This window comes from Thunnus maccoyii, chromosome 10 (genome assembly GCF_910596095.1).
Source record: "Thunnus maccoyii chromosome 10, fThuMac1.1, whole genome shotgun sequence".
NCBI classification, from domain to species: Eukaryota; Metazoa; Chordata; class Actinopteri; order Scombriformes; family Scombridae; genus Thunnus; species Thunnus maccoyii.
In genome coordinates, this window is record NC_056542.1 from 1638566 (window position 1) to 1659772 (window position 21207).

Consider the following 21207-nt stretch of genomic DNA (forward strand, 5'->3'; position numbering starts at 1 on the left):
AGCAAAGCTCTCCAAAGCTACCACTTTTAGCTTAGTGGGTTTGACATCAGGACAACATGTGCTTGTAAACAACTAGTCATTTAAAAATTCATATACTTAGTAGCTTGTCTTGTTGCCTGCAATCTCCCAAAATATTCCTGGTTTGGCAGGGCCGTCAGGTAAGAAAAGGTGGATAAAAGAGGAACACCATACTAACATTTATGTTCTCTGTGTCTACAGTTTGCAAAGTCGCATCAGGTGATGTCATTTTCTTAACTGACAGCTCTGAGAGTATCTCTGAGGGAGACTTCAAGAGAATGAAAGACTTCATGAAATCTGTCATCAACAAGATTGCGATCGGGGAGGATGCGGTGCATGTTGGCCTCATGCAGTTCAGCACCGATTACCAAAAAGAGTTCTCCCTCAGCGAATACTACGACAAAGATCAAATGTTTAAAGCCATCAATGACATGCAGCAGATGAAAGAAGGCACGCACACGGGTAAAGCCATCACAGCGGTGTCGCAGTATTTCGATAAATCGGAGGGAGGACGTCCTGAGCTGAAGCAGAGGCTGGTGGTGATAACAGATGGCAAATCCAACGACAACGTCACAGAAAGCGCTAAGGATCTGATGGACAAGGGAGTGATTATCTACGCCATCGGAGTGATGGACGCCAACACCACCGAGCTGCGGGAGATCAGCCACTCAGAAGACAGGGTTTATTATGGGAGGGACTTTGACGCGCTGAAGGACTGGGAGAGCCAGGTGGCTTTGGAGATCTGTGAGACCGGTGAGAGTCCAGGACTGTCTCAAAACAGCACTTTTGAGTAATAATAGTAGTATATCTGAATTTAATGTATTTATTTTATTTGTAAGGGACCATATACAGTGTTTAACATAAATGTTACCATTTGATGTTCTGTGCTAGAATTAGCTTACAGCTAATTTTCCTCTGCAGTCACTTCAGCAGGTCACAAATAAAACATACTGTATGTGCAGAAGCAGAACAGTACCAAGCAAAAAACACCCAGGACATATAATACAAATTTACACACAGTAGCACATTACATGCATCCACCGTGTCAACTAGAACATGACAAATGTACGCTTGACAAATTAAAGTTTAAGTTCAAGATTATTCACATACATGAGAAGAACATGAGATAAAATGTAGAGTCAATGGTAAAAGAGTTGAGTAGCAGACTTTTTAATTTGGTTTTAAAAGTACTGATGGAGCTGCAGCTCTTCATGTCGTCAGTTAGGAGCTTTCACAGAGAATGCTGACTGCATATTTGAAGCTTTAGTTACTTGCAAATTTTGAAAAGTAAACCTAATCAGATTAAAAAGAAGGGATTTGAAAGGGGGGGGGGGGGGGGAGTGTCATGAGAGGATGACGAAAATTAATCCATCAAATTGATGGAATTATTTGTAATTTATCAAAATTTCCCCCTCAGACCAGGCCCTGTTGGTACAATGGTACTTCATAAACATGTGAATGTGCAGCTTAATAGTGTATGTTTGCTCAATACACCTGACATCAATAGCAGAGTATGGCAAAAGTCTTAAACCACCAGAATATAGTTTAAATCACACTATAAAGTGAAAAAGTTTCATAGTACACTTGGTGATTAGTAATGTTGGCAAATGCCCTTCCTTTTCTCTGGCAGTTCCTCCTTTGGCAGTTTGCAAGGCTGACGTGGTTTTCCTACTTGATAAGTCCAGCAGCATCAACCCTGAAGAACACAAGGTCATGTTGAACTTCACGGCAGGACTTGTGGAAAGCTTCAACATAAGCAAAGAGTTTGTTCAAGTTGGAGCTGCACAATTCAGTGATGATCCTAAGCATGAGTTTTACCTCAACAAGTACTACAAGAAGGAAACTGTGATCAAAGAAATCCTCAAACTAAAGCACACTGGTGTAAACACCTGCCTTGGAAAGGCCTTGGGCTACATGAAGAATTACTTCACACCGGAACATGGTAGCCGTAAGTCTGCTAATATCTCCCAGATACTGGTGGTGTTCTCAGACGGAGATGCTCATGATGAAGTGGAGGACAAAGCCAACAATCTCAGGAATATGGGGGTTGAGATTTTTGTCATCGGTGTTGGAGATGTCCACCTCCTGCAGCTCTTGCAGATCACTGGAAGCCCTGTGAGAGTGTTCAATGTGCATCAGTTTGACAAGTTGGACAACATCAAGAAAGACCTGGCCTCCGCCATCTGTAAATGTGAACAACAACAAAAAGATGAACCACCTCAACCTACAGGTGAACCTACATCTGAACCTAGACCTGAACCTACACCTGAACCTAGACCTGAACCTACACCTGAACCTAGACCTGAACCTACACCTGAACCCAGACCTGAACCTACACCTGAACCTAGACCTGAACCACCTGGTGAGTTGAGAAGTGCTATTTTGCCTTAATTTTTCTACATTTCTGCCATTCTTATATTTTTAATGTTGCTGCAAAATATAAAGTCTCTACCTCAGGTCCTGTAGTACACAGAAACTGCAGCATCGATATCGCCATCGGATTTGATATTTCACAAAGAGCCAGAGTTCCTTGGAAGACGCTCCATGACAACCTGCTGGCTATTGTCAAATACATTTCCTCTGTGGACGGCCTGTGCTGTGTCAAGACTAAAGTCATACCCAACATTGCCTTCCGACTGGTAGACCGTGATGGAAAATCCCTGTACGACACAAACTTTGAGGTGTACAGTGAGGACGTGTTACAGAAAGTCATGAAGATATCTAAACCTACTTACTTCAACACCGCCCTGCTGAACTCCTTCAAAAAGATGTTTAAGGACAAATCCAAAGCTCATGTGAAGGTGAGAGTGACGCAGCTTTCAACCCTGGAAAAGGATGTGTTTTCATTTATTTATTATGAAATTAAGGTGAAGGATGAGTTCTCATTCTGTGACAGCAGTGAATGTTTTCAATCAGACTTCAATTCTTGAAAATGTGAGTTAAAAGTGGTTTTAGAAAATCTAATATATGGAAAAGGAGATAACACTAGTACTGTTTCATATTTTCCAATGTCTTTACAGTCTATGTATGGCTTATTATGGCTTATTTGGTAAACAAACCAGATGAAGAGTCTACAGCCATGCTACCAACTCTGTGAGGCTTCCTACTTAGGCACGGCGATGCTTCAAGCTATATGCTACAATCAGCATGCTAACAAGCTCACAAAGACAATGCTAACATGCTGATGTTTAGCAAGTGTAATGTTTGTCATGTCCACCATCATAATGGAGCATACTGGCATACTAACATTTGTTAATTAGTAATTAATAGAAAGTACAGCTGAAGCTGAAACTAATGGCATTTCCATTAGTTTTGTGGGTATTTAGTCATAAACAAAAATACTGAACAAAGTGAAATTTTGACCAGATGATGGCGCTAGATAAAAAGTCAGAGCATCACCAAAGTTACTGCAATTCATCCTGACATGAATTAGTCTAGACCAAATTTCATGCCAATCCATCTAAAATTTGTTGAGACATTTCACTCAAAACCACAAATCTGAACCTTGTGGTGGTGCTAGAGGATACGTCAGAGAATCACCAAAGTCAGTAGGATTCATCCTCTGGAGAGAACAATTGTCTCTACAAGGTTTCTATTGTAATCAAATATTTGTCAAGTCTGGACTAAAGTGATGGCCTACAGACAGACAGACATTGGCATCCCTAGAAGCTTGGCTAAAAACATATAAACAACATACAAAAAAGTTTGTCCTTTGCAGACCTGAGTGAGTGATTCTCACTAAGAACAATCTAACATGTGACCAACCTCACCCTTCAGGTGCTGGTGATCTTCTCAGACGGACTCGATGAAGACGTGACGAGTTTGAAGCTTCAGTCAGAACTACTGAGAAAGTCAAGTAAGTACTGGGAGGCAGAGGTGTTTCTAAAAATGCTCTGATAAATAGAAATATAGAATAATATCATATTATAATATTTATAGTCATACCACAACTCCACTTCTTTTTCCATGCTTCCATTTTTCCAATCTGTCCTCTTCTTCTTCTTCCCCTTTCTCTTCTGTAGTTCTTTCTTTCATTCATCTCTTCTACCCATCTTTCATTGCCTCTTTTTTCCCCCTTATGCCTTTTTACCTCTTTTTTTCCATCTTTCTTGCCCATCCCCCTCTGACTTCCTTTCCAACCTTTACTTGGTAAAAAATGTCATGCACTATACTCAAGTCATCGTGGTGTAAATGGTTTAAATTCTTCAAAAGTATATAATAATAAAGAGAGTAGGGATATCCTGATCTCAATATGAAATTTTTAATGTTTATTATCTAGAATAATTTACTTGTAGTTTTTTCTACACAAAACATCTCAGCAGGGCATATTGAAGGGCTCGGCCCAGCCCCTGCATCAAAGCATGACAAACCTGACAACCTGCTCTATCCATTCATATGTGGATATTTATGCTGTATTGAAAACTTGTGCACATAAAGACATTTTTACATTTTTTGTTTTTTCCATAAAAAGTGTACTAGAGCATGTCTAGTACTACTCTCATACAAAATGACATTTCTGAGTAGCCTAAATAAGCAACAAAAACACCCTAGGGTTGAAAGGATTAAGAAAATACATTCTGCATCATAGTTTTTGATGATTTACTCTGCTGGCTGTAATATGTAGTATTATATCTCGTAGTGTTTTATGTTATGTCAGTCCTGCAGTTTTCAACCTCCATAAAAAGATGATGTTTCAGTGTTTTAACAGAGCTCACAATTTAGCTGGTTTGCTGGCAGGCTAATAAACAAAGGATAGAAAATAGATCAGGCTTTACATACATCACACAAATTCATCAATGTCTCTCGAACCTGTGAATCAGCTTGGGATATTCCTAAAATCAAGTTGAATGTAGCCATTTGACATAATATTTTATAAAGTGCATTATGTCAGTTTGTAGACCAATGACACATGAACTCCTCTGAGGTAGTAAATCTCTTATTTGTTGTTGTGTTTATTGTCTGCAGAAGTCAGCGCTCTGCTGACTGTGGCTCTGGAGGGAGCTCATAACCCCGCCCAGCTGCAGACGGTTGAGTTTGGCCGAGGTTTCGACTACAACAATCGTCTCAGCATCACCATGCCCAGCATCGCCAGCACCATCCTCACACAAATTGTGAGTCTTTCATGACGTGACTTTTTAGCATTTATTAACCGACACACTGTAGTCTGTACTGTACATTTACTGCCAGAAAGTTGTGAAAACAACGGGGGTGCTTTGAATACACCCCCGTTTTCACAGGTAATTTGTTAGTCTGTCCCTCCCGCCGCAGGAAATAATGGATTACTCCTGGAAAGCTACTGATGTAGCACTTTTCTCCTTATGAAAATAACACAGAGATGATTCGACCAATGAGAATTTAGTCAGACGAGAGCATATCGACCAACTAATCGACCAGTCAACCAGCAGACTACAGCCCTAGACTAGAGAGTGCAAAGATGAGCCAAAACAGTACAGAGACCAAAAAGTGTTGTTAGACAATCCGTTTAGCACCTCATCTGAAGCATACTGAAGCCTTTACTCTCCATTAACATCAACTGGAACAAAAGTCTGACAGAAAGATAAAAGATGTCACTTGTAGGATCAATGAACTTTGTATTGACTTATTCATCACTGATTGGACATTATAAAATGACATTTATTATATGGAATGTATTGAAATAGTTTAGTTTGTGTTGGAAGTGAGTGAATTCATGTAACAGTGTTGGTCTAGTTTAGCATATTTATAATGGAAAACAGTTGTGTTGTGTATAACTCAATCAAAAGTGAAATAATACACCTTCCAACAACTTCAAAGTTGTCTGATTTACATGTTGTATAATTGTCTACGTAGTTTGAGTTTTGAAATAAGGCCATTAGAAAGAAATTTCTAAAGAAAACTGTGCTGTTTTATATTAATATATATATAAATTTATATTAAATCTTTTGTCTTCTGCTCTCTGTGTCTCTCTGCAGGTTACAGTGTCAGAAAGGGAGTGTTGCAACGTCATGTGCAGATGCTCGGGACACCCAGGCATCCGTGGCTCTCATGGCCACCCAGGTTTAAAGGTGACTGCCATAAATACACATCTTTAAACTTTAAACATGATGTCAAGAACGAAAGTCTGGTATGGGCTGAGAGCAAGTGATTTCATGAAGTCAGCAACAGGCCTGGTTTTGTGTATTCAGAAAGTAATAGTCTGGTAAAAGATAAACTTGCTATATACTCTCAAAATTGGGGGTCTGTCCTTGTTTTTTTAGGAAGTAGTTCATTTTTCGAAATGTGTTTATTTAATATTTATTAATTTATTTTATTTATTGCGTGTGTGTATGTATATCTGCACTACTTTTACTCTTGCTCTATTGTCTGTAACTGTTAATCATTCAATTATGTAAAAGTTTTCACTGTCTACTACTCGTCATCTCTAACGGACATCTATCATAATCTATGAATTGTGTAATTGCAAGATCTGGATCTGTTTTGTTTTGGGCGGAGGGTTTGAAGGTGTGTGGGTAATTGCACCATATTGGTGATTTCATGTTGACTGTATATTGTATAAACATTCTCATAATAAAACATATATATATATAAAACAACAGTCAACCATATAATCATCAAGATAAGTGGTTGCTCAGGTGTATTTATAGAAGGTAGACATACATATAATGGGCTGCCTTGCGTAACGATCCGTCCAGACATGTTTGACGATATATAAACTACTTTACGTTGAATAACTTTAAAAATTAAAAACTTTAAATTTTGTGTCCTCCTTCACTAGTTGTGATGTCACAAATCCTGCTGATATGTCCACGTGTTAAACTGAGATTTAAGGTGAGCTCAGAGAAACTTTCCTCCTTCAGGAGATGAATGTGAAAACAACCTCTGCACAGAGAAGAGAACAACATCCAGCTGAACGAAGAAGAAGAAGAAAAAAAACATGTTTTTGAGTTCATTTTTGGCTTCAGTTAATAATCTATTTGAATCTGTTTGTGTCTGTTTTATAAACAGGGTTTGCCTGGTAGGAGGGGTAACATTGGCTTCCTGGGAGAGGAGGGGCACGCCGTAAGTGCTTCTTCATACAGTTTTTACTCCTTTTAAGATGAGATGAAACTTGGTGGAGTGGTGAAAAAAACTGGAGGCCTTTTGTTGCTGAAACAGCTTTTGGCTGTGTTGAAACTTGAACTGAAATGTGGGTTTAAAACAACCTGCTCCTTTTTGAACTCTTAGTATTTTTTGAGTGTAATAGATTTAATAATTGATAAAATAAAATTTATCAGCCTTACCTAGCATCACCTTCCACCAAATTTTTTTGAGATTTGTTAACATGTAGTTAATATATCATGCTAACTAACATACAGACATACAAATGGGACCAAAATTGATACGAGTATGAAGCCAAACAAAAGAAGCCAAACAAAAGATGATTTTGTGGATACACAATTTGTCCTAAAGTCAATAAAAAATGAAAGAGCCTTAAAACAGGCTTTTAACAAACGTAAATTACTAAAATGCCAGTAAAACTATCACAAGGAAATTGTTCATAGGATGAAACTGCTTGACCTGCTCGTATCTTCTGGACTCTTGTGTAGTCTGCGGTCACAGTTTGATTTGTCTGGTTGTTGCAGGGCGACCGAGGACCTCCTGGACCAGTTGGACCTCAGGGCATCCAAGGCTGTCCTGGAACCAGAGGACAGAAGGTACAGCACTGCTTAATACTACCGAGAGGAACACAATAACACTGAGGATGGAAAAATACCTCCTACTGAGTGATGTTAAGACCAAATAAAAAGGGAATTAAGTGCTGTGGTCTGTTGTGTTTGTGGGGCTCTAGAGGGTGTGTCATTGCCAGTATTGATACCATGACTGGATGTTTTTTACATCAGTTCTTTTTTAAAATAAGATTAAGTAAAGTAAGAATGTAACAATAACATTTTGTCATGGCTTCATGTTCTTCACCACCATAGTTCACTGTCCACACTGCCCTACAAAGGCAGAGGATGCAGTGAAGTTTAAGGGCGGCCACAACAAATAATTGCATAACCCACATGTAGATACTGAACTATGGATAATCTCCACAGGATGTAAGGAGAATATACAGTATCTACCAACAGCATGTCCATTTTTACTACTTGGTTTATATATTGATTTTTAACAGGGATGCACAGTACATTTATTTTTCCAGATAAATCCCAGGGTGCACGTTGCTGAAGTAAAAGATAACAGTCAGTCGTGGTGGATTACAACATTACGGAAAAAAAGGCAATAAGAAAATTAACTTTAATTTGATTATTTAATATATTTTGGGAATTTAATCTGTGTTTTGCAAGGTATCTACCCGTCCTTCCACCATTGATATTTATACTGAAATCATTTAAAATTTATTACATTTCAATATGTGACTTCAAAAGGTACCTCAGCCACCAAATCACATGAATTCTATGAGGTAGAAGCTAAAATGCTTGTTGCTGCTCATCTACTGAGCTAGTTAGCTTAAGCAGGAGTTTAGCTGGGTTTTTATTCTCCATCATGATTGGATTTAGCTCCTGCTTTGTTTAGTTATGTGAAATAACTGGCCGAATTACCAAAATGTCAACAGCTACATAGCTTAATAACTATATTCAAATTTAGTTTTAAGGCTATCTTACAAGCTAGCTGTGATTTAAAGCTAACTCAACCACCAAATTACATGAATTGAGTTAGAAGCTAAAATAGTTGTCACTGCTAAGCTCGTTAGCTTTAGCAAGAGTTAAGCTGAGGTTTAATGCTCCATCATGATTTTCACATAATAATTTGCACAGTTTCACAATTTTCTATATAATAGAACAGATGTAACATAAGACTCTGGTCTGAACCCACGTTTCACCAAACACGTCTTTTCTACATTATTTGCCTGCGTGGAGCGACATCAGAACCTTTTGGCTTCTAGTACATATCTGTCCAAAAATATGACATTTAATTTTATACAAACACTTACAAGTTTACTGTGAGAGTAGCCTGGATATGTTCATAATAGTGATAATATATGCCCATCTTGTTGTCCTTTGCCTGGTATGTTTATATCCTGTTGTTTGTGTGTGCAGGGCAATCCAGGATTCTCTGGCGACAGGGTGAGTGACTCAGGCTTCCCTGAACGTAAAGACAATGAATTAAGCAAGAGAGCGAATGTGAAATGCAGCATTAAGTGAAGAGTGTTTGGACAAATATTTAAATCTAGACAAACATTTTAGTTCAGATGTGTTCTCATTAAGAGAGGGCAGCTGTGAGATGTTACAGATGATTCTCTTCCAACGCTGCAGGGTGAGAACGGAGAAGACGGACTGGACGGAATCAATGGAGAACAGGTACGAATGTCAGCAGCTACATCAGTTCAGCATATCATTAAAAAGATAAACCAAGACCTCAAATCAGCTTTCTTCTCTTCAATAAATATAATAATTTATTATTATTATATTATATTAACACCTTGAACCTCCTCACTGTGAGGTTTCTTATCTTGAGATTTCCCGTATAACATTCAACAATCAATTCAATCAATCCATCATGAGCAGCACTTGGCGACAGCGGTAAGGAAAAACTCCCCTTTAACGGGTAGAAACCTCAAGCAGAACCCAGCTCTTGGTGGGCGGCCATCTGCTTTGACCAGTTGGGTTGAGAGAGAGAAAGAGAGAGGGAAAGGGGGAGGTGGGGGTGGGGGGGGGGGGGGACAGAACAGAACAGAACAACAAGCATAACAATAACAATAAGTAAAAGCATCAATAGCCAGGGAAGGACGCCATCAGGACTGTGAAGGACCGCGAAGGCTCGGCCCGGGACTCAGGTTTTCCTGTGAGATGAGAAAGCACAAAAAACTCCGGGGAAGAAGCAAAGTTAGTGACATGCATTGATGTTACATGAATGCATACAGATGGAGAGGAGGAATCAAAGTCAAAGTTTGGGAAAAAGCATCAATTTTTGTTAATTATTAAGAGTTTAACAGTCAAACACCCAGCAGGTTTGATCAGATTTGACTGACATTAGACTGACTTCCCAACTTTTAAATTTATCGCCAACTATTTTAATTTTGATTAATCATTTGAAGTAATTTTTTAATAAAATAAAAAAGTCAAAATTTTCAGATTCCAGCTTCTTAAATGTGAATATTTTCTGGTTTCTTTAGTCCTCTATGATAATAAACTGAATATCTTTGGGTTGAGGACAAAACAAGACATTGGAGGACTTTAGGAAACACTGATCGACACGTTTCACCATTTTCTGACATTTTATAGACCAACCGACTAGTGGATTAATCGAGAAAATGATCGACAGATTAATCAATAATGAAAATAATCATTAGTTGCAGCCATAATCTTATGCAATGTGTCCCATTTTTTCATTTGTTCCATTTCCAGTTTTGTCTTTTAACTTGCTGTTGCTTTTGCTGGTTGTAGTAAACACAAGTCAACAATCTGGGTCCTGAATGGTTCATACAGCCTATTTCTCAAAGTTGGAAAGATGATTTTCACTGTGTTGGTCTGTAATCTGATTTACCAACATAAATAAAAGCACATCTTTTTTTTTTTGTAAGTCTCTCGTGTTCTTTCAGCTTTGTCCTACATGCTGTACGTTATAAAACTGATCAGTTGTTTGCTAAAATGTAGGTGCAAGATGATCACAGTCATCAGATGCCAATATATACAATGCGGTATATCCTCACGTCTGATGTAGACAGGAAGTTAAAAGACAACATTATGAAGTCGGAGCGTTTCATTGTAGCTGAAACTCATAAGGTCAATAACCTAAAGGATTTTTGAGGCCAATACTGATATTCATATTTTAGCATTTTTAAAATACAATAATATCATCCATTATTATTTTCTTTACACTTTATTTTCTTTGTGTTCATGTTGGACTCTGTTGCTCAGAGTAAAGAGTTGATTGAGAAAGGCTTTTTTCAACCCTGATTCTCCCTCTTTGTAGCCACAAAATGAGGAATTTAGCAAGATCATTTAGTAGAAAGTATTCCAGCAAGATGTAAAAACATCTAAATATAGATATCAGATCACGTTGTAGATAAATATTATGACTTGTGAAATTAAACTATAGTAACAGACGTGGATGTCAACAGTGGAAGTATAATCATGTAAACCTGTGTTTCTCCTCTGAAGAGTTAAAGCAAACAATAGACTCTTGATGTGATGTGTGATGTGAGATGATGTGAAAGAAGGTTTTCAGGCTCTCAGTGCTGAGCTGTTTCTGGTTTTTTGTTTGCAGGGAGTGACAGGACTGAATGGAAGTCAAGGAGAGCGAGGACATCCAGGAGAGCCAGTAAGTAAACTATGAACCTTTTCTCATGACATTTCCCTGCGTGGTGGTACTCGCTGGTCTTTGGGTTTTGTCTGGCTTTATATTTACTTACTTTTGATTCACTGCATAATAAAATCACATGAAGTGAAGCTCAGAGGTGTTGGCTGATTGTCAGGTTGTACTCTTGTCCTCAGGGTATCCCAGGTGGAAGAGGAGAGGAGGGTCTGAAAGGAGAGCGAGGACTGAGAGGAGATCCGGTAAGGTCCGACGTTATCTCTGTTTCTCTGTTTGTCACTCACTTTCTCACCATCAACTTCTTGTTTAACATCCACAATCCCTCACTGGCTTCCCACACTCAAACACCTGAGCTGGGGATGTACATGATGACTGGTGAGACGATTTTGAATCTGATTGGGGCATCGCGACTGATTGGGCAGGAGTCGGAGTGGGTCAGTGCCAGTCTGGGTCAGTTGGTGTTGACAGCCGGCAGATAAAATCATATAGTGTGTGATTTGTCTAATTTTACGTCTTCAGATTCAAACGCTTCCAGTCGCTCTCATAAATATTTTATATTTACAACCAAAGACGTCACTTGTGTGTCAACGCAAGGGAGACGTACCTGTAAATGAATAAAAGAGAGACGGGATACGGCGAGTAAAAAGGTTCGTGGTGTGAGAGAAACGGAGGAAAAGCTGACTGAGCTGTTAAGAGAAAGAGCGTCTCTACAACATCAAATCAAAGATCTACGTAGCCGACCGGGACCTGAAGTTAGCTTCACTCACACATTACCCACAGCTCTCCATCAGGATCTCACACAAACTCTGACCTTTTTTCTTTGGATGTATCAGACATATATGATGAGGATGTCAAAATGTTCTGACTTCTTGCTTTGTTAAATACTGTTCAGGTATTTAACCTTCCAAATAAAACTCAAACAAGCGAAGTCTACATACTTGGATGTTGCCAAGACAGAAGGAAAGTGAGTCTGCACTCTTGGCTCAGTGTTTATGGTTAAGGACAGTTTAAGAGGCTGATATCCCAACATCCACCATTTCTCATCAACAAACCCTTAAACTAAGAGCAAAGTCCTACAGCTCACATCTCATCCAAATCCTTTTGTAACTATAAGTAATTAACAGATAAACAAAGAGAATTTATCCATAAGTGTTTTTGGCAACATCTTAAAGTCAGTCCTGCTCAGCTCATTCTCAGCCTTTTTAGTCGTCTCTGCAGTCGCATTACATCGTTATATTTACAAGAGTCAGTGACACATAGCTTTAATTTCAATAAATCTAAAAGCAACTCTGCTTTCAGGCGGTCACAGCTGGAACACAGCTGACGGCTCCACTTTAGGAAACTTTGTAGAGTTAATTTTTTCAAAGTGATCGTGTTAAGATTCTGGTTTCTGTGTTTTGTCTGAAAGGGAGAACCGGGCATAACTAACATCCAACAAGGAACCAAAGGAGAACCCGGGAACCCAGGATTACCGGTAAGAAACATCACAGCCTGCATGTGTGCTGAGATCAGTGCTGTGAAATCAACCTCAAGTCCCACAAAGCACTGCTGTTGGAAACATCGAATCAGAGATCCTGTACTTAGGATACGTGATGACGCCTGAACTAGTTCACTTTGCTAAAGAGAGTCACAGGATATGGTATAAATGTCTGGGAATGGCATAGTAAATGGACCTTGTGTTTGAAATATTCTGGATGAACAAACAAACAAACGTAAAAAAGAAAAGACTTCTGATGGTCATAATATAATCTTAAAGGTCTGTGTTTCAGTGTTGAGACGTTTTGAAGTTATTATGTAAAGGGAACTTTTTGAAAATGTAAATATATACATTCTATTCATACAGAGCTTTTAAAAGGCACTCAAAGACACTTTACATAGATAAACAAGTTGGCAAAAAACAAGCTACACACAACAACAACAACAACAACAGAGCAGCTACTCTACTCTGAATTTGCACCCGGGTTTGTGTTTGTTACACACAAAAAAAATCTCCATATTAAAGTATTTCATCTGTCATTGGCTGAGTCCTAAATCATATATTGTGTATCACTCTGCTGAACTGTGATGTTTCTAAATCTGCAGGGATCACCTGGTCTGGACGGGAATAAAGGTGACGCCGGGGTCGATGGAAACCCGGTGAGATAAAAGATACTCAGTTCATCACAGACATCTGAGAGAAGAAGAGAGTATTTATATTTGAGGCCTGGAATTAAAGAACACTCTGCATCTTTGCTTTTAAAATGATTTGTATTATTAATGGATCATCAAAATGGTTCTCTGTTGATCAATTAACTGATGATTATTTTCATTATCAATTAATCTGTTGATTATTTTCTTGTTTAATTGATTATTTGTTTAGTCTATAAAATGTCATAAAATGGTCATTTTATTCAGCCACGACAGAGTTGCAGAGAGGAGTGCTGGGAGGAGTTTGTTGTGTTGGAGAACAGAAAGTGTAGCTTAATGTTAAAAAGATTTTCAAAGTCATGGCTGAATAACTCAACTCTCAGGAAATTTCAGAGCGAGACTTCTCCTCCAATGAGACTTGGTCAGACACAATAATAAACAGACTGGATCAAGCGAAAGGTTTAATTTCTACGTTTAATTTCTCTGTATGGTCCTTTCTATAATGTTGTCGGACACTTATAATAATAATTTGAGCCTGTTGGTGGAAAAAACAAGAACTTTTAGTGGACGTACTTTGACGGAGTGTTATTAGCCCGTCAGATTACATCACAGCCTGTTTCACAGCTGCTGGTTGAAGCGCTCTTATTCAATACTGGGCCGATTTCAAAATTTGTTGTCTCCATTAGTCACTTAGACACAAAAAGATGGAAAAAGAGGGTCCAGGTTGAAAAATATCAAATTTCCCTTTGAAGAAGCTGAAACCAGAGAATTTGGACATTCCTTGAAAAATTACTAATAACAATTAATCAATTAACGAAATAGCTAACGATTAATTTTATGTTGATTGACTGATCTCTGCAGCTCCAGACTGGTCGACTAATTGCCTCACCTCTGATATCATAAATAAAGACTGACCAGTGCTGGAGCAGTGTTACCAATGTTTTTGTTTGCTAGCGCTATGTGCAGTGTGATATTGATATTTGATATTGATGCTGTCATGTTTTGCTAATTTATATTTTATATTTGTGGGGAAAAACTAATGAAATTTAATACTTTTTTAAATAGCCTGAAAGATACTCGATCGATATGTTATATGGAAACATTTCCAATCTGTGCAGATGAGTCATCGCCTCAATTTGTATCACACAGATTATTAACTGAAACAGTTAATAAAGAAAATACTCAGCAGATTAATTGTTAATGACAATAATCCTTATTTGCAGCCTGAGATCAAACATTCTTTAAACATGTTTAAAACTGTTGTTTTTCTGCTGTTCAGGGTCCAGATGGAAGAAGAGGTCCGTATGGTGGGAAGGTATGAACTCAAACAACACTCAGTTTAGCCGGAAAAGGTTTATGTAAATATATCTGTATCTATATCTATATTATATCTATATATTATATTCGAATTATGACAAATAATTGTTTTTTGTATAGAAATAGAACTAACCTTCCTCTGCTTTGTGGGAAAGTGATTGTTGAAACTGTTTTTCTCTCTTACATGAATTATGGTGATGTTATTTATAAGCAGCCTCCACTCTGAAGTCCTTGGATCCTGTTTATCATTCTGCTCTTAGATTTATTACTGGTGATATTTTTAGCTCTCATCATTGCATCCAGTATGGAGAAGATGTGTGGTCTTCTCTGTCTGAGAGACGTGACAGGCATATGTATTTGTTTATCTGTAAGGATCTTATTGGGAAGCTGCCATCTTATAATATCTTATAATATATAATATATATATTATATATATTATCTATAATAGATATCTATAATAGATAGACATCAAACTCGGCTTTCACTGCAAGTCCCTCGAGTTTGCACTGAGTTTGGAAGATCTGCTTTTAGTGTCTACCACCCTGAACTCTTTACAGAGCACCCCAAAAATTAATACTTTGGTAACCCTTGATCAGTTTAAATCTATGATCACAAACCACTCAGCTTCTGTTTGTACCTTTTTCAGCTTTGTTTTTTCAAGTTTAAATAAAAGGAAAAAATAATATATCTATTAAACACTGAAACACCTGTCATTTCACCTCTGTGTGTGTCTTCCTGCAGGGTGCCCCTGGAGGACCGGGAGCTCCAGGACTCCAGGGCAGCCCAGGTACTCCTGGTCCACAGGTGAGTGATCAGACAACAGCAGCCATCCAACAGCTGAGAATGTGAAGCCAGATCTAAAGGGTTAAAGGGACAGTAGCTCACCTGATGAAGTTCTCTCTCCTTACAGTTTATTGCTGTTGTCCTCCTTTCTGCATCCAACGTCTCATCAATATGTCTAAACTACTTTTGAGTTCCCACACCATATGTTTTGTATCCCCTCTGATCAACAGAGGAAGGCTGAACTGTATTATGAAAAAACATGATGTGTTTATATGTCATGTGTTATGTAATATGAAGCTTCAGCGTCCAAATGAGTCAAATCAAGTAGATATCTTTCAACGTTACAGTCTTTTTAGTGCCAAACTCCCTCTTTTTGTTACTATACTTCCACCGCAGCTCAACAGGGAAACACTGTCCGAGGAAACACAAAGAGGGAATTTAAACTTTAAATTCAATATCTACCCGACTTGTGCAGCATTTATTAGCTAAATGTTTTGGACCAATCAAATTATAGTATCAACATGGACATGTATACAGATTTAGTAGCAAAAAATATTTTAATTTAATTTCTAAAGCCTGTACTTTCAGCTTTAGTTACACTGCCATCTATATTCACAGTTACGCATCAAACTGAAACCTTTAGTTTGTTTATTGATCAGTGAAGGAACCCAAACAGAAGCTGAACATCAGCAACTTCACTACTTTCATGGTTTCATTTCATCCAGTATGAAGGATTACAAAGTTACATACAAGGAAAATATGTAAATACAGACTGCACTGTGTTTCTATTCAGAAAGGCTTCTGTTAAATTCATAAAAGCTCAGTTAAAGCTGTTCATTTACTGCTCACAGTCATCCCTCTGCCAAACACACAGATGTTTCTAGTTCCACAGAACAACAAAAATCAGACTCATGTAGATAGTGCCTGTGTTTTTCCTGGAAGGTGGATTTGATAGATTTGGATGTGATAAATGGCTTGGCTGGTGAACAGACTTCCATGGAAATTCAGTGGAGCTTTCCCAGGAAAGGGAAACTGTTTTTCTCTGTGGGGTTTTTGAATGAAGAGAAAAAGGTTTCCAATTCTCCTGTTGTTAGATCATTGTCCTCCTCTATTTGTCTTGAAAATGTTGTATCAAATTGTTGCAGAAAAAGGTACCAGAGCAAAAAACTCTCTCTTGAAAATAAAAAGGGAGTCAGAGATCCAAGTAGCAAAGTGTTCTTTAATGTCGGCAAAAAAGGGGAGCAATCAGCACTTTACAACGAACCAAATCACTCCAAAGGTTTTTTCTTTGGGGCATTGTTTTTATGCCCTTGGGTCGGCTTAGGTCACACCTTATCATCCACCCTCCCTAATTTTTAACCAATTATTATGTTACTTTTATCTCCGTCACTCGTTGTTGGTCAAAACTCTTCAAAACAGGTTTTGAGCTGTTTGAGGATATGTACTGGCATATTCAATTCTACCTGATTATATCCAATTTTTATATATAAGTATTGGGAATCATTTTACACCATTATTGCCAAGTTGTCTTCTGGCCTCTTATTTTTTTATAAGTTATTCTAGTCAATTTTACACCCTTATTTCCTGATCTCCTCCAGAGAGTATTTTTTTTTTACAAGGTGAAGACTTTAATGCAGGCCCAAGCAAAGTGACATGTAATACAAACACACTCAAATTTCTCCAGTGTATGATTATGATTCTTCTACCGTGCCTCTATACGTACATTGTGATTAAATATGGTTCATGAGATTATAACTACACCAATACAAATTGTATCACACTAGCCCTTATTGCTTATGAACTTATAAAATCAATCTGCATAGCTTAATATTGTCTTTAAGCACACTAATGACATTTAATGAAAATACACCACATTTCCCTCCTTTGGGACTAAAAGTCCCATTGATAATGCTTGGAGATGATAAGGTCCCATTGCCAATCGATATATATGTACACTGTTTTTAGGTTCACAAACCATGTCATATCTTAATAACAGGGATCCTGCAATATGGGGAATAGGTGACAAATACATCAAAGTCATAGGGGTTCAGGCACATCCATTTAGTTTCAGTATCATAAGTATTAGTAGTAGTCTTAAGTAGCAAGAAAACAAATCAAAAACAATCAGTAATACAGTAGTTAGTTGATTGTAGGACTAGATTTTGGTCCTTCCCGCAAGAAGGGTGGAGCGGGCAGCAGGTCAGTCACCACTGAGTTGTTATCAATTTCTCGTTTAATAGTGGAGCTGACGCCCTCCCCCCTTTGATGCCTTCTGATTCAGTGTATAAGTACTGCATGGGTTCCAACGGTGGTTGTGGTTGCTGTTCCTGGCGGGTCCCGCTCCTCAAGAGCCATGGAGTTGATGGTGGCTTGTAGGGTGGTGGTGGTGGTCTGCTCTCAGTCCAGGTGGGTCCCGTCGAAGGTGGCTCGTATGATGTAGAGGGTTGAGGTGGCCGGCTCTCGGTCCAGGTGGGTTCTGCTGATGATGGCTGGAATGCCCAGGTATACACACCGGCCAAACCTGGAGCTGCATTTCCCCCTGGTGTTGGTCCTGTTGGCATGTGTAGGCCATCCTGGTAATCTGCATTTGATTGCCCATCCATGCCGTAATAGCACAGCCACTGTTCAGCCATGTCTATCTAGGGTGGAACATCACATAATGAGGATTGATACAGACTTCTGCCAGCTATTACTCCTCTTCCTCCTCTGCTTCAGCATCCATCTCCCTGCCAAGCTGCCATAACTCAAGTATCCTTTTATACTTCTGCTCGTATCTAGTTGATAGTCGTTCTAGTCCTGCCCTACCGCCTGATGGTCTTTTGGTACTCCAATGGGCTCCTGGTTCCATGCTATATATATGTTATCATCCAATTTCCATGGAGTCTGAGCCATTCGCCTAATTCTTTTGGTTGATCTATCTTTTGCTACTTGCTCACTAATTACAGTAACTTGTCCGGTTACCATAACTGGCGCGCATATCCCTGTCCACTTTTTAGGTAACGTTACTTTTACTTGTTGGTTGTCGTCACACAGCCAAAATATATCTGCTAGTGGTCTTGTGCCGTTGTCTAGGGATGGTAAGATGAACTGATTGTAGTACGTATTAATGTTCATAACAATCAGTGCTAGAACTTGGTCTATTATAACTTGCTCACATTGTATTGCCGCAGCATTTGTAGTATTATATATAAAGTAAGGCATGTTGGTTGGTAGAAATTTAGCTCTCCCCTGTTCTGGCATACGCAGCCACCTATAACTTAGCTGTAGACCGTCTTCTGATTCTACACTTAGCACTATTCCCAAGTTGCTAACATTATCCGTCGTTGCCCCCATTTGTTCCAATGTTATCTTTTCAGTTTGCTGCAGTAGCTTACTACTGAGCGCTGGCATTTTCTTTTTTATTTCTTGTCCCCTTGTTATACAGAAGGGATGTTTTATCTTTTTGGTTATTTTAGTTAAGGATGGTGTCCATGTGTTCAGTTCATTATCTACTCGTTGAGGGCATATAGATGAATTTTTAGTCCAATTCATATTTGTTATACTCTCCCAACTTGCCATTACTGTTGCACAGTATGCAAAGCAAGTGGATTTATTCGAACATGTTTCCTCTTTTATCCCTGGAATTGGTTTTATTTCTGGCAGTCTTTCTGAGTTATAGCATGTAATACAAGCGCGTTGGCTGACCTGTCTAGCAGAATATTTTACCAATTGATAAAACAAATTGCTCTCCCATCCTAATACCTCCTCTTCATCAATTTGGTGCACTGTTTCCTGCAAGCTTCTAACTTTACAATGGTTCACATACACCCGAGTCAATTTGATCGCTTCTTCGGCAGTCATTGTGCGATTGGACCTTATGTTTGTACACTGATTGTGAGAGCATTGCACCCGTATTTGTACTATCCCCTCTGTCAGGCATTGTTGGTGGACTGCATAAGTGTCTATTTTCACGTCTCCAGGTCCTAATGTTAGGGTTTTATTGTACTGGGCTGATCTTATGTATGTGAGTGCAATTACTTCTTCCTTCCATATCTTTCCCTCTAATGCTGCTACTAGGCCTGTGGCTAGGGCGCACTCTTCCAACTGCTGTTCTTTTGACACTCTTCCTGTGCTACTATACCTAGTGAGCATTACACCCATCCCCAAAACTACTAGTAGCAAAGCTTTCCGTCTGTTACTCCCTGGACTTCTCCCATGCTCTTGTCTTCCAATTATAGTAACTCTGTGGGTTACATTCAATGGGAATGGCTCCGGCTGATATTCCCTCTCCTGATGAGGCACCTGAAGTTTCCCTGACTTCTGTTGGATCCTCATGACTCTGTCTGACTGGGGTTGAGCTACTACTCATTGGCTCACCACTGGTTGACCCTCTATCTGTCTCTCCTCCCACTGCTTACTGACTCTCTACGTCTAGCAGCTAATCTTTGTGATCTTCTTTCTCCTTGAGGCCCGCACTGCTGTCTCTCCTCTTGTCGGGAGGCGTTGCCATCCCTTTCTGGTTCTTGTCGATGCTGTTGTCTATCTTCCAGTTGGGAGGCGTTGCCGTCCCTTTCTGGTTCTTCATACTAACTTCGTGCTCTGCAGCAATGGTTGAGATGAAACCAAAATCTCTTACCCTCTACTTTCAGTGCAGTTGGGGTAGCTAGGATCACCTTCAATGGTCCTTCTCGTCTTGGCTGATCCCACTTTCGTTTGAATACTTTCACGTAGACCCAGTCACCAGGCACGACTGTCCTCAGTTGTTCTGGGAGTTCCACATCCTTGCTCTCGGCCACAGTTTTTATCTGTTGAAACACAACCTTGTGTATTTGGGTTAGATGTTGCAGATAACATGTTAGTTCTCTTTCACATTGTTCAAGGGGTGGCCCTTCATATGGCCCCCTACGATAGGGAACCGGCATCGGTCTCCCTGTAAGCGCTTCATGCGGTGTTAGATGCGTTAGTCGGTTAGCTTGTGTTCGCATAGACATCAATGCCAACGGCAAAGCATCCACCCAGTTAACCTTGTATTGGCTATCTGCCATAATTTTTCTGAGCTTCGTCTTTAAGGTACCATTTGCCCTTTCCACAGCCCCCTGAGACTGTGGATGGTACACACACCCAAACTTTTGTTTGATCCCTAACATCTTTAAGGCTATTTTGAGTGTCTCTGCTACAAATGACGGCCCATTATCAGAACTGATAGTATCTGGTATTCCAAATCTCGGAAAAACCTCTTTACACAAGAATTTAGCTACTGATCTACAGTCCGGACCTTTCGTCGGGATCGCTTCTATCCCTTAGCCTCTCTCCCTCCAATTTAGATGGGTCCATCTTTTCAGGGTATTGTTTCCTCAGCTGGGCCCATATTCGGCTCCAATATCCATTAAATCCTAATGGATCGTGGCTGTTTCCTAACAGCACCGCCGGCATGTGTGCTCCCATAAAAACTTCTTCTGTAGCAGCAGTTCCTGCCATGTGCATGAGCAATGCTTTGATGTCACCCAAAGCCAAAGTGACTCCTGCTGTGCTTTCTTCTAATGCTGTGATCCACTTATTTGCTCCCTCATTCAAGTCTGGCAGTCTTCCTGCTAGACCAATCATATCACAGAAGGACCACGGAGTATATTGAGGAATCTGGTTTCGACCCTTGGTCACTAATGGCATCTGGCGAAGGGGTGCCTGTTTAGCATTTGGTCCTGTAGTTTT

At 39.3% G+C, this 21207-nt stretch overlaps 1 protein-coding gene across 1 annotated transcript in view; it reads left to right on the forward strand.

Moving 5' to 3' along the window:
- Nucleotides 1–21207, forward strand: part of LOC121905371 (collagen alpha-6(VI) chain-like) — a 72537-nt gene that overhangs the window by 23782 nt on the left and 27548 nt on the right. The window contains exons 7-22 of the mRNA XM_042423581.1: nucleotides 220–771; nucleotides 1649–2380; nucleotides 2476–2819; nucleotides 3796–3874; nucleotides 4984–5129; nucleotides 5970–6062; nucleotides 7003–7056; nucleotides 7620–7691; nucleotides 9075–9101; nucleotides 9291–9335; nucleotides 11245–11298; nucleotides 11472–11534; nucleotides 12701–12766; nucleotides 13375–13428; nucleotides 14699–14734; nucleotides 15478–15540. Coding sequence (XP_042279515.1) covers nucleotides 220–771; nucleotides 1649–2380; nucleotides 2476–2819; nucleotides 3796–3874; nucleotides 4984–5129; nucleotides 5970–6062; nucleotides 7003–7056; nucleotides 7620–7691; nucleotides 9075–9101; nucleotides 9291–9335; nucleotides 11245–11298; nucleotides 11472–11534; nucleotides 12701–12766; nucleotides 13375–13428; nucleotides 14699–14734; nucleotides 15478–15540 — 2480 coding nt within the window. The remainder of the gene's footprint in view (nucleotides 1–219; nucleotides 772–1648; nucleotides 2381–2475; nucleotides 2820–3795; nucleotides 3875–4983; nucleotides 5130–5969; nucleotides 6063–7002; nucleotides 7057–7619; nucleotides 7692–9074; nucleotides 9102–9290; nucleotides 9336–11244; nucleotides 11299–11471; nucleotides 11535–12700; nucleotides 12767–13374; nucleotides 13429–14698; nucleotides 14735–15477; nucleotides 15541–21207) is intronic.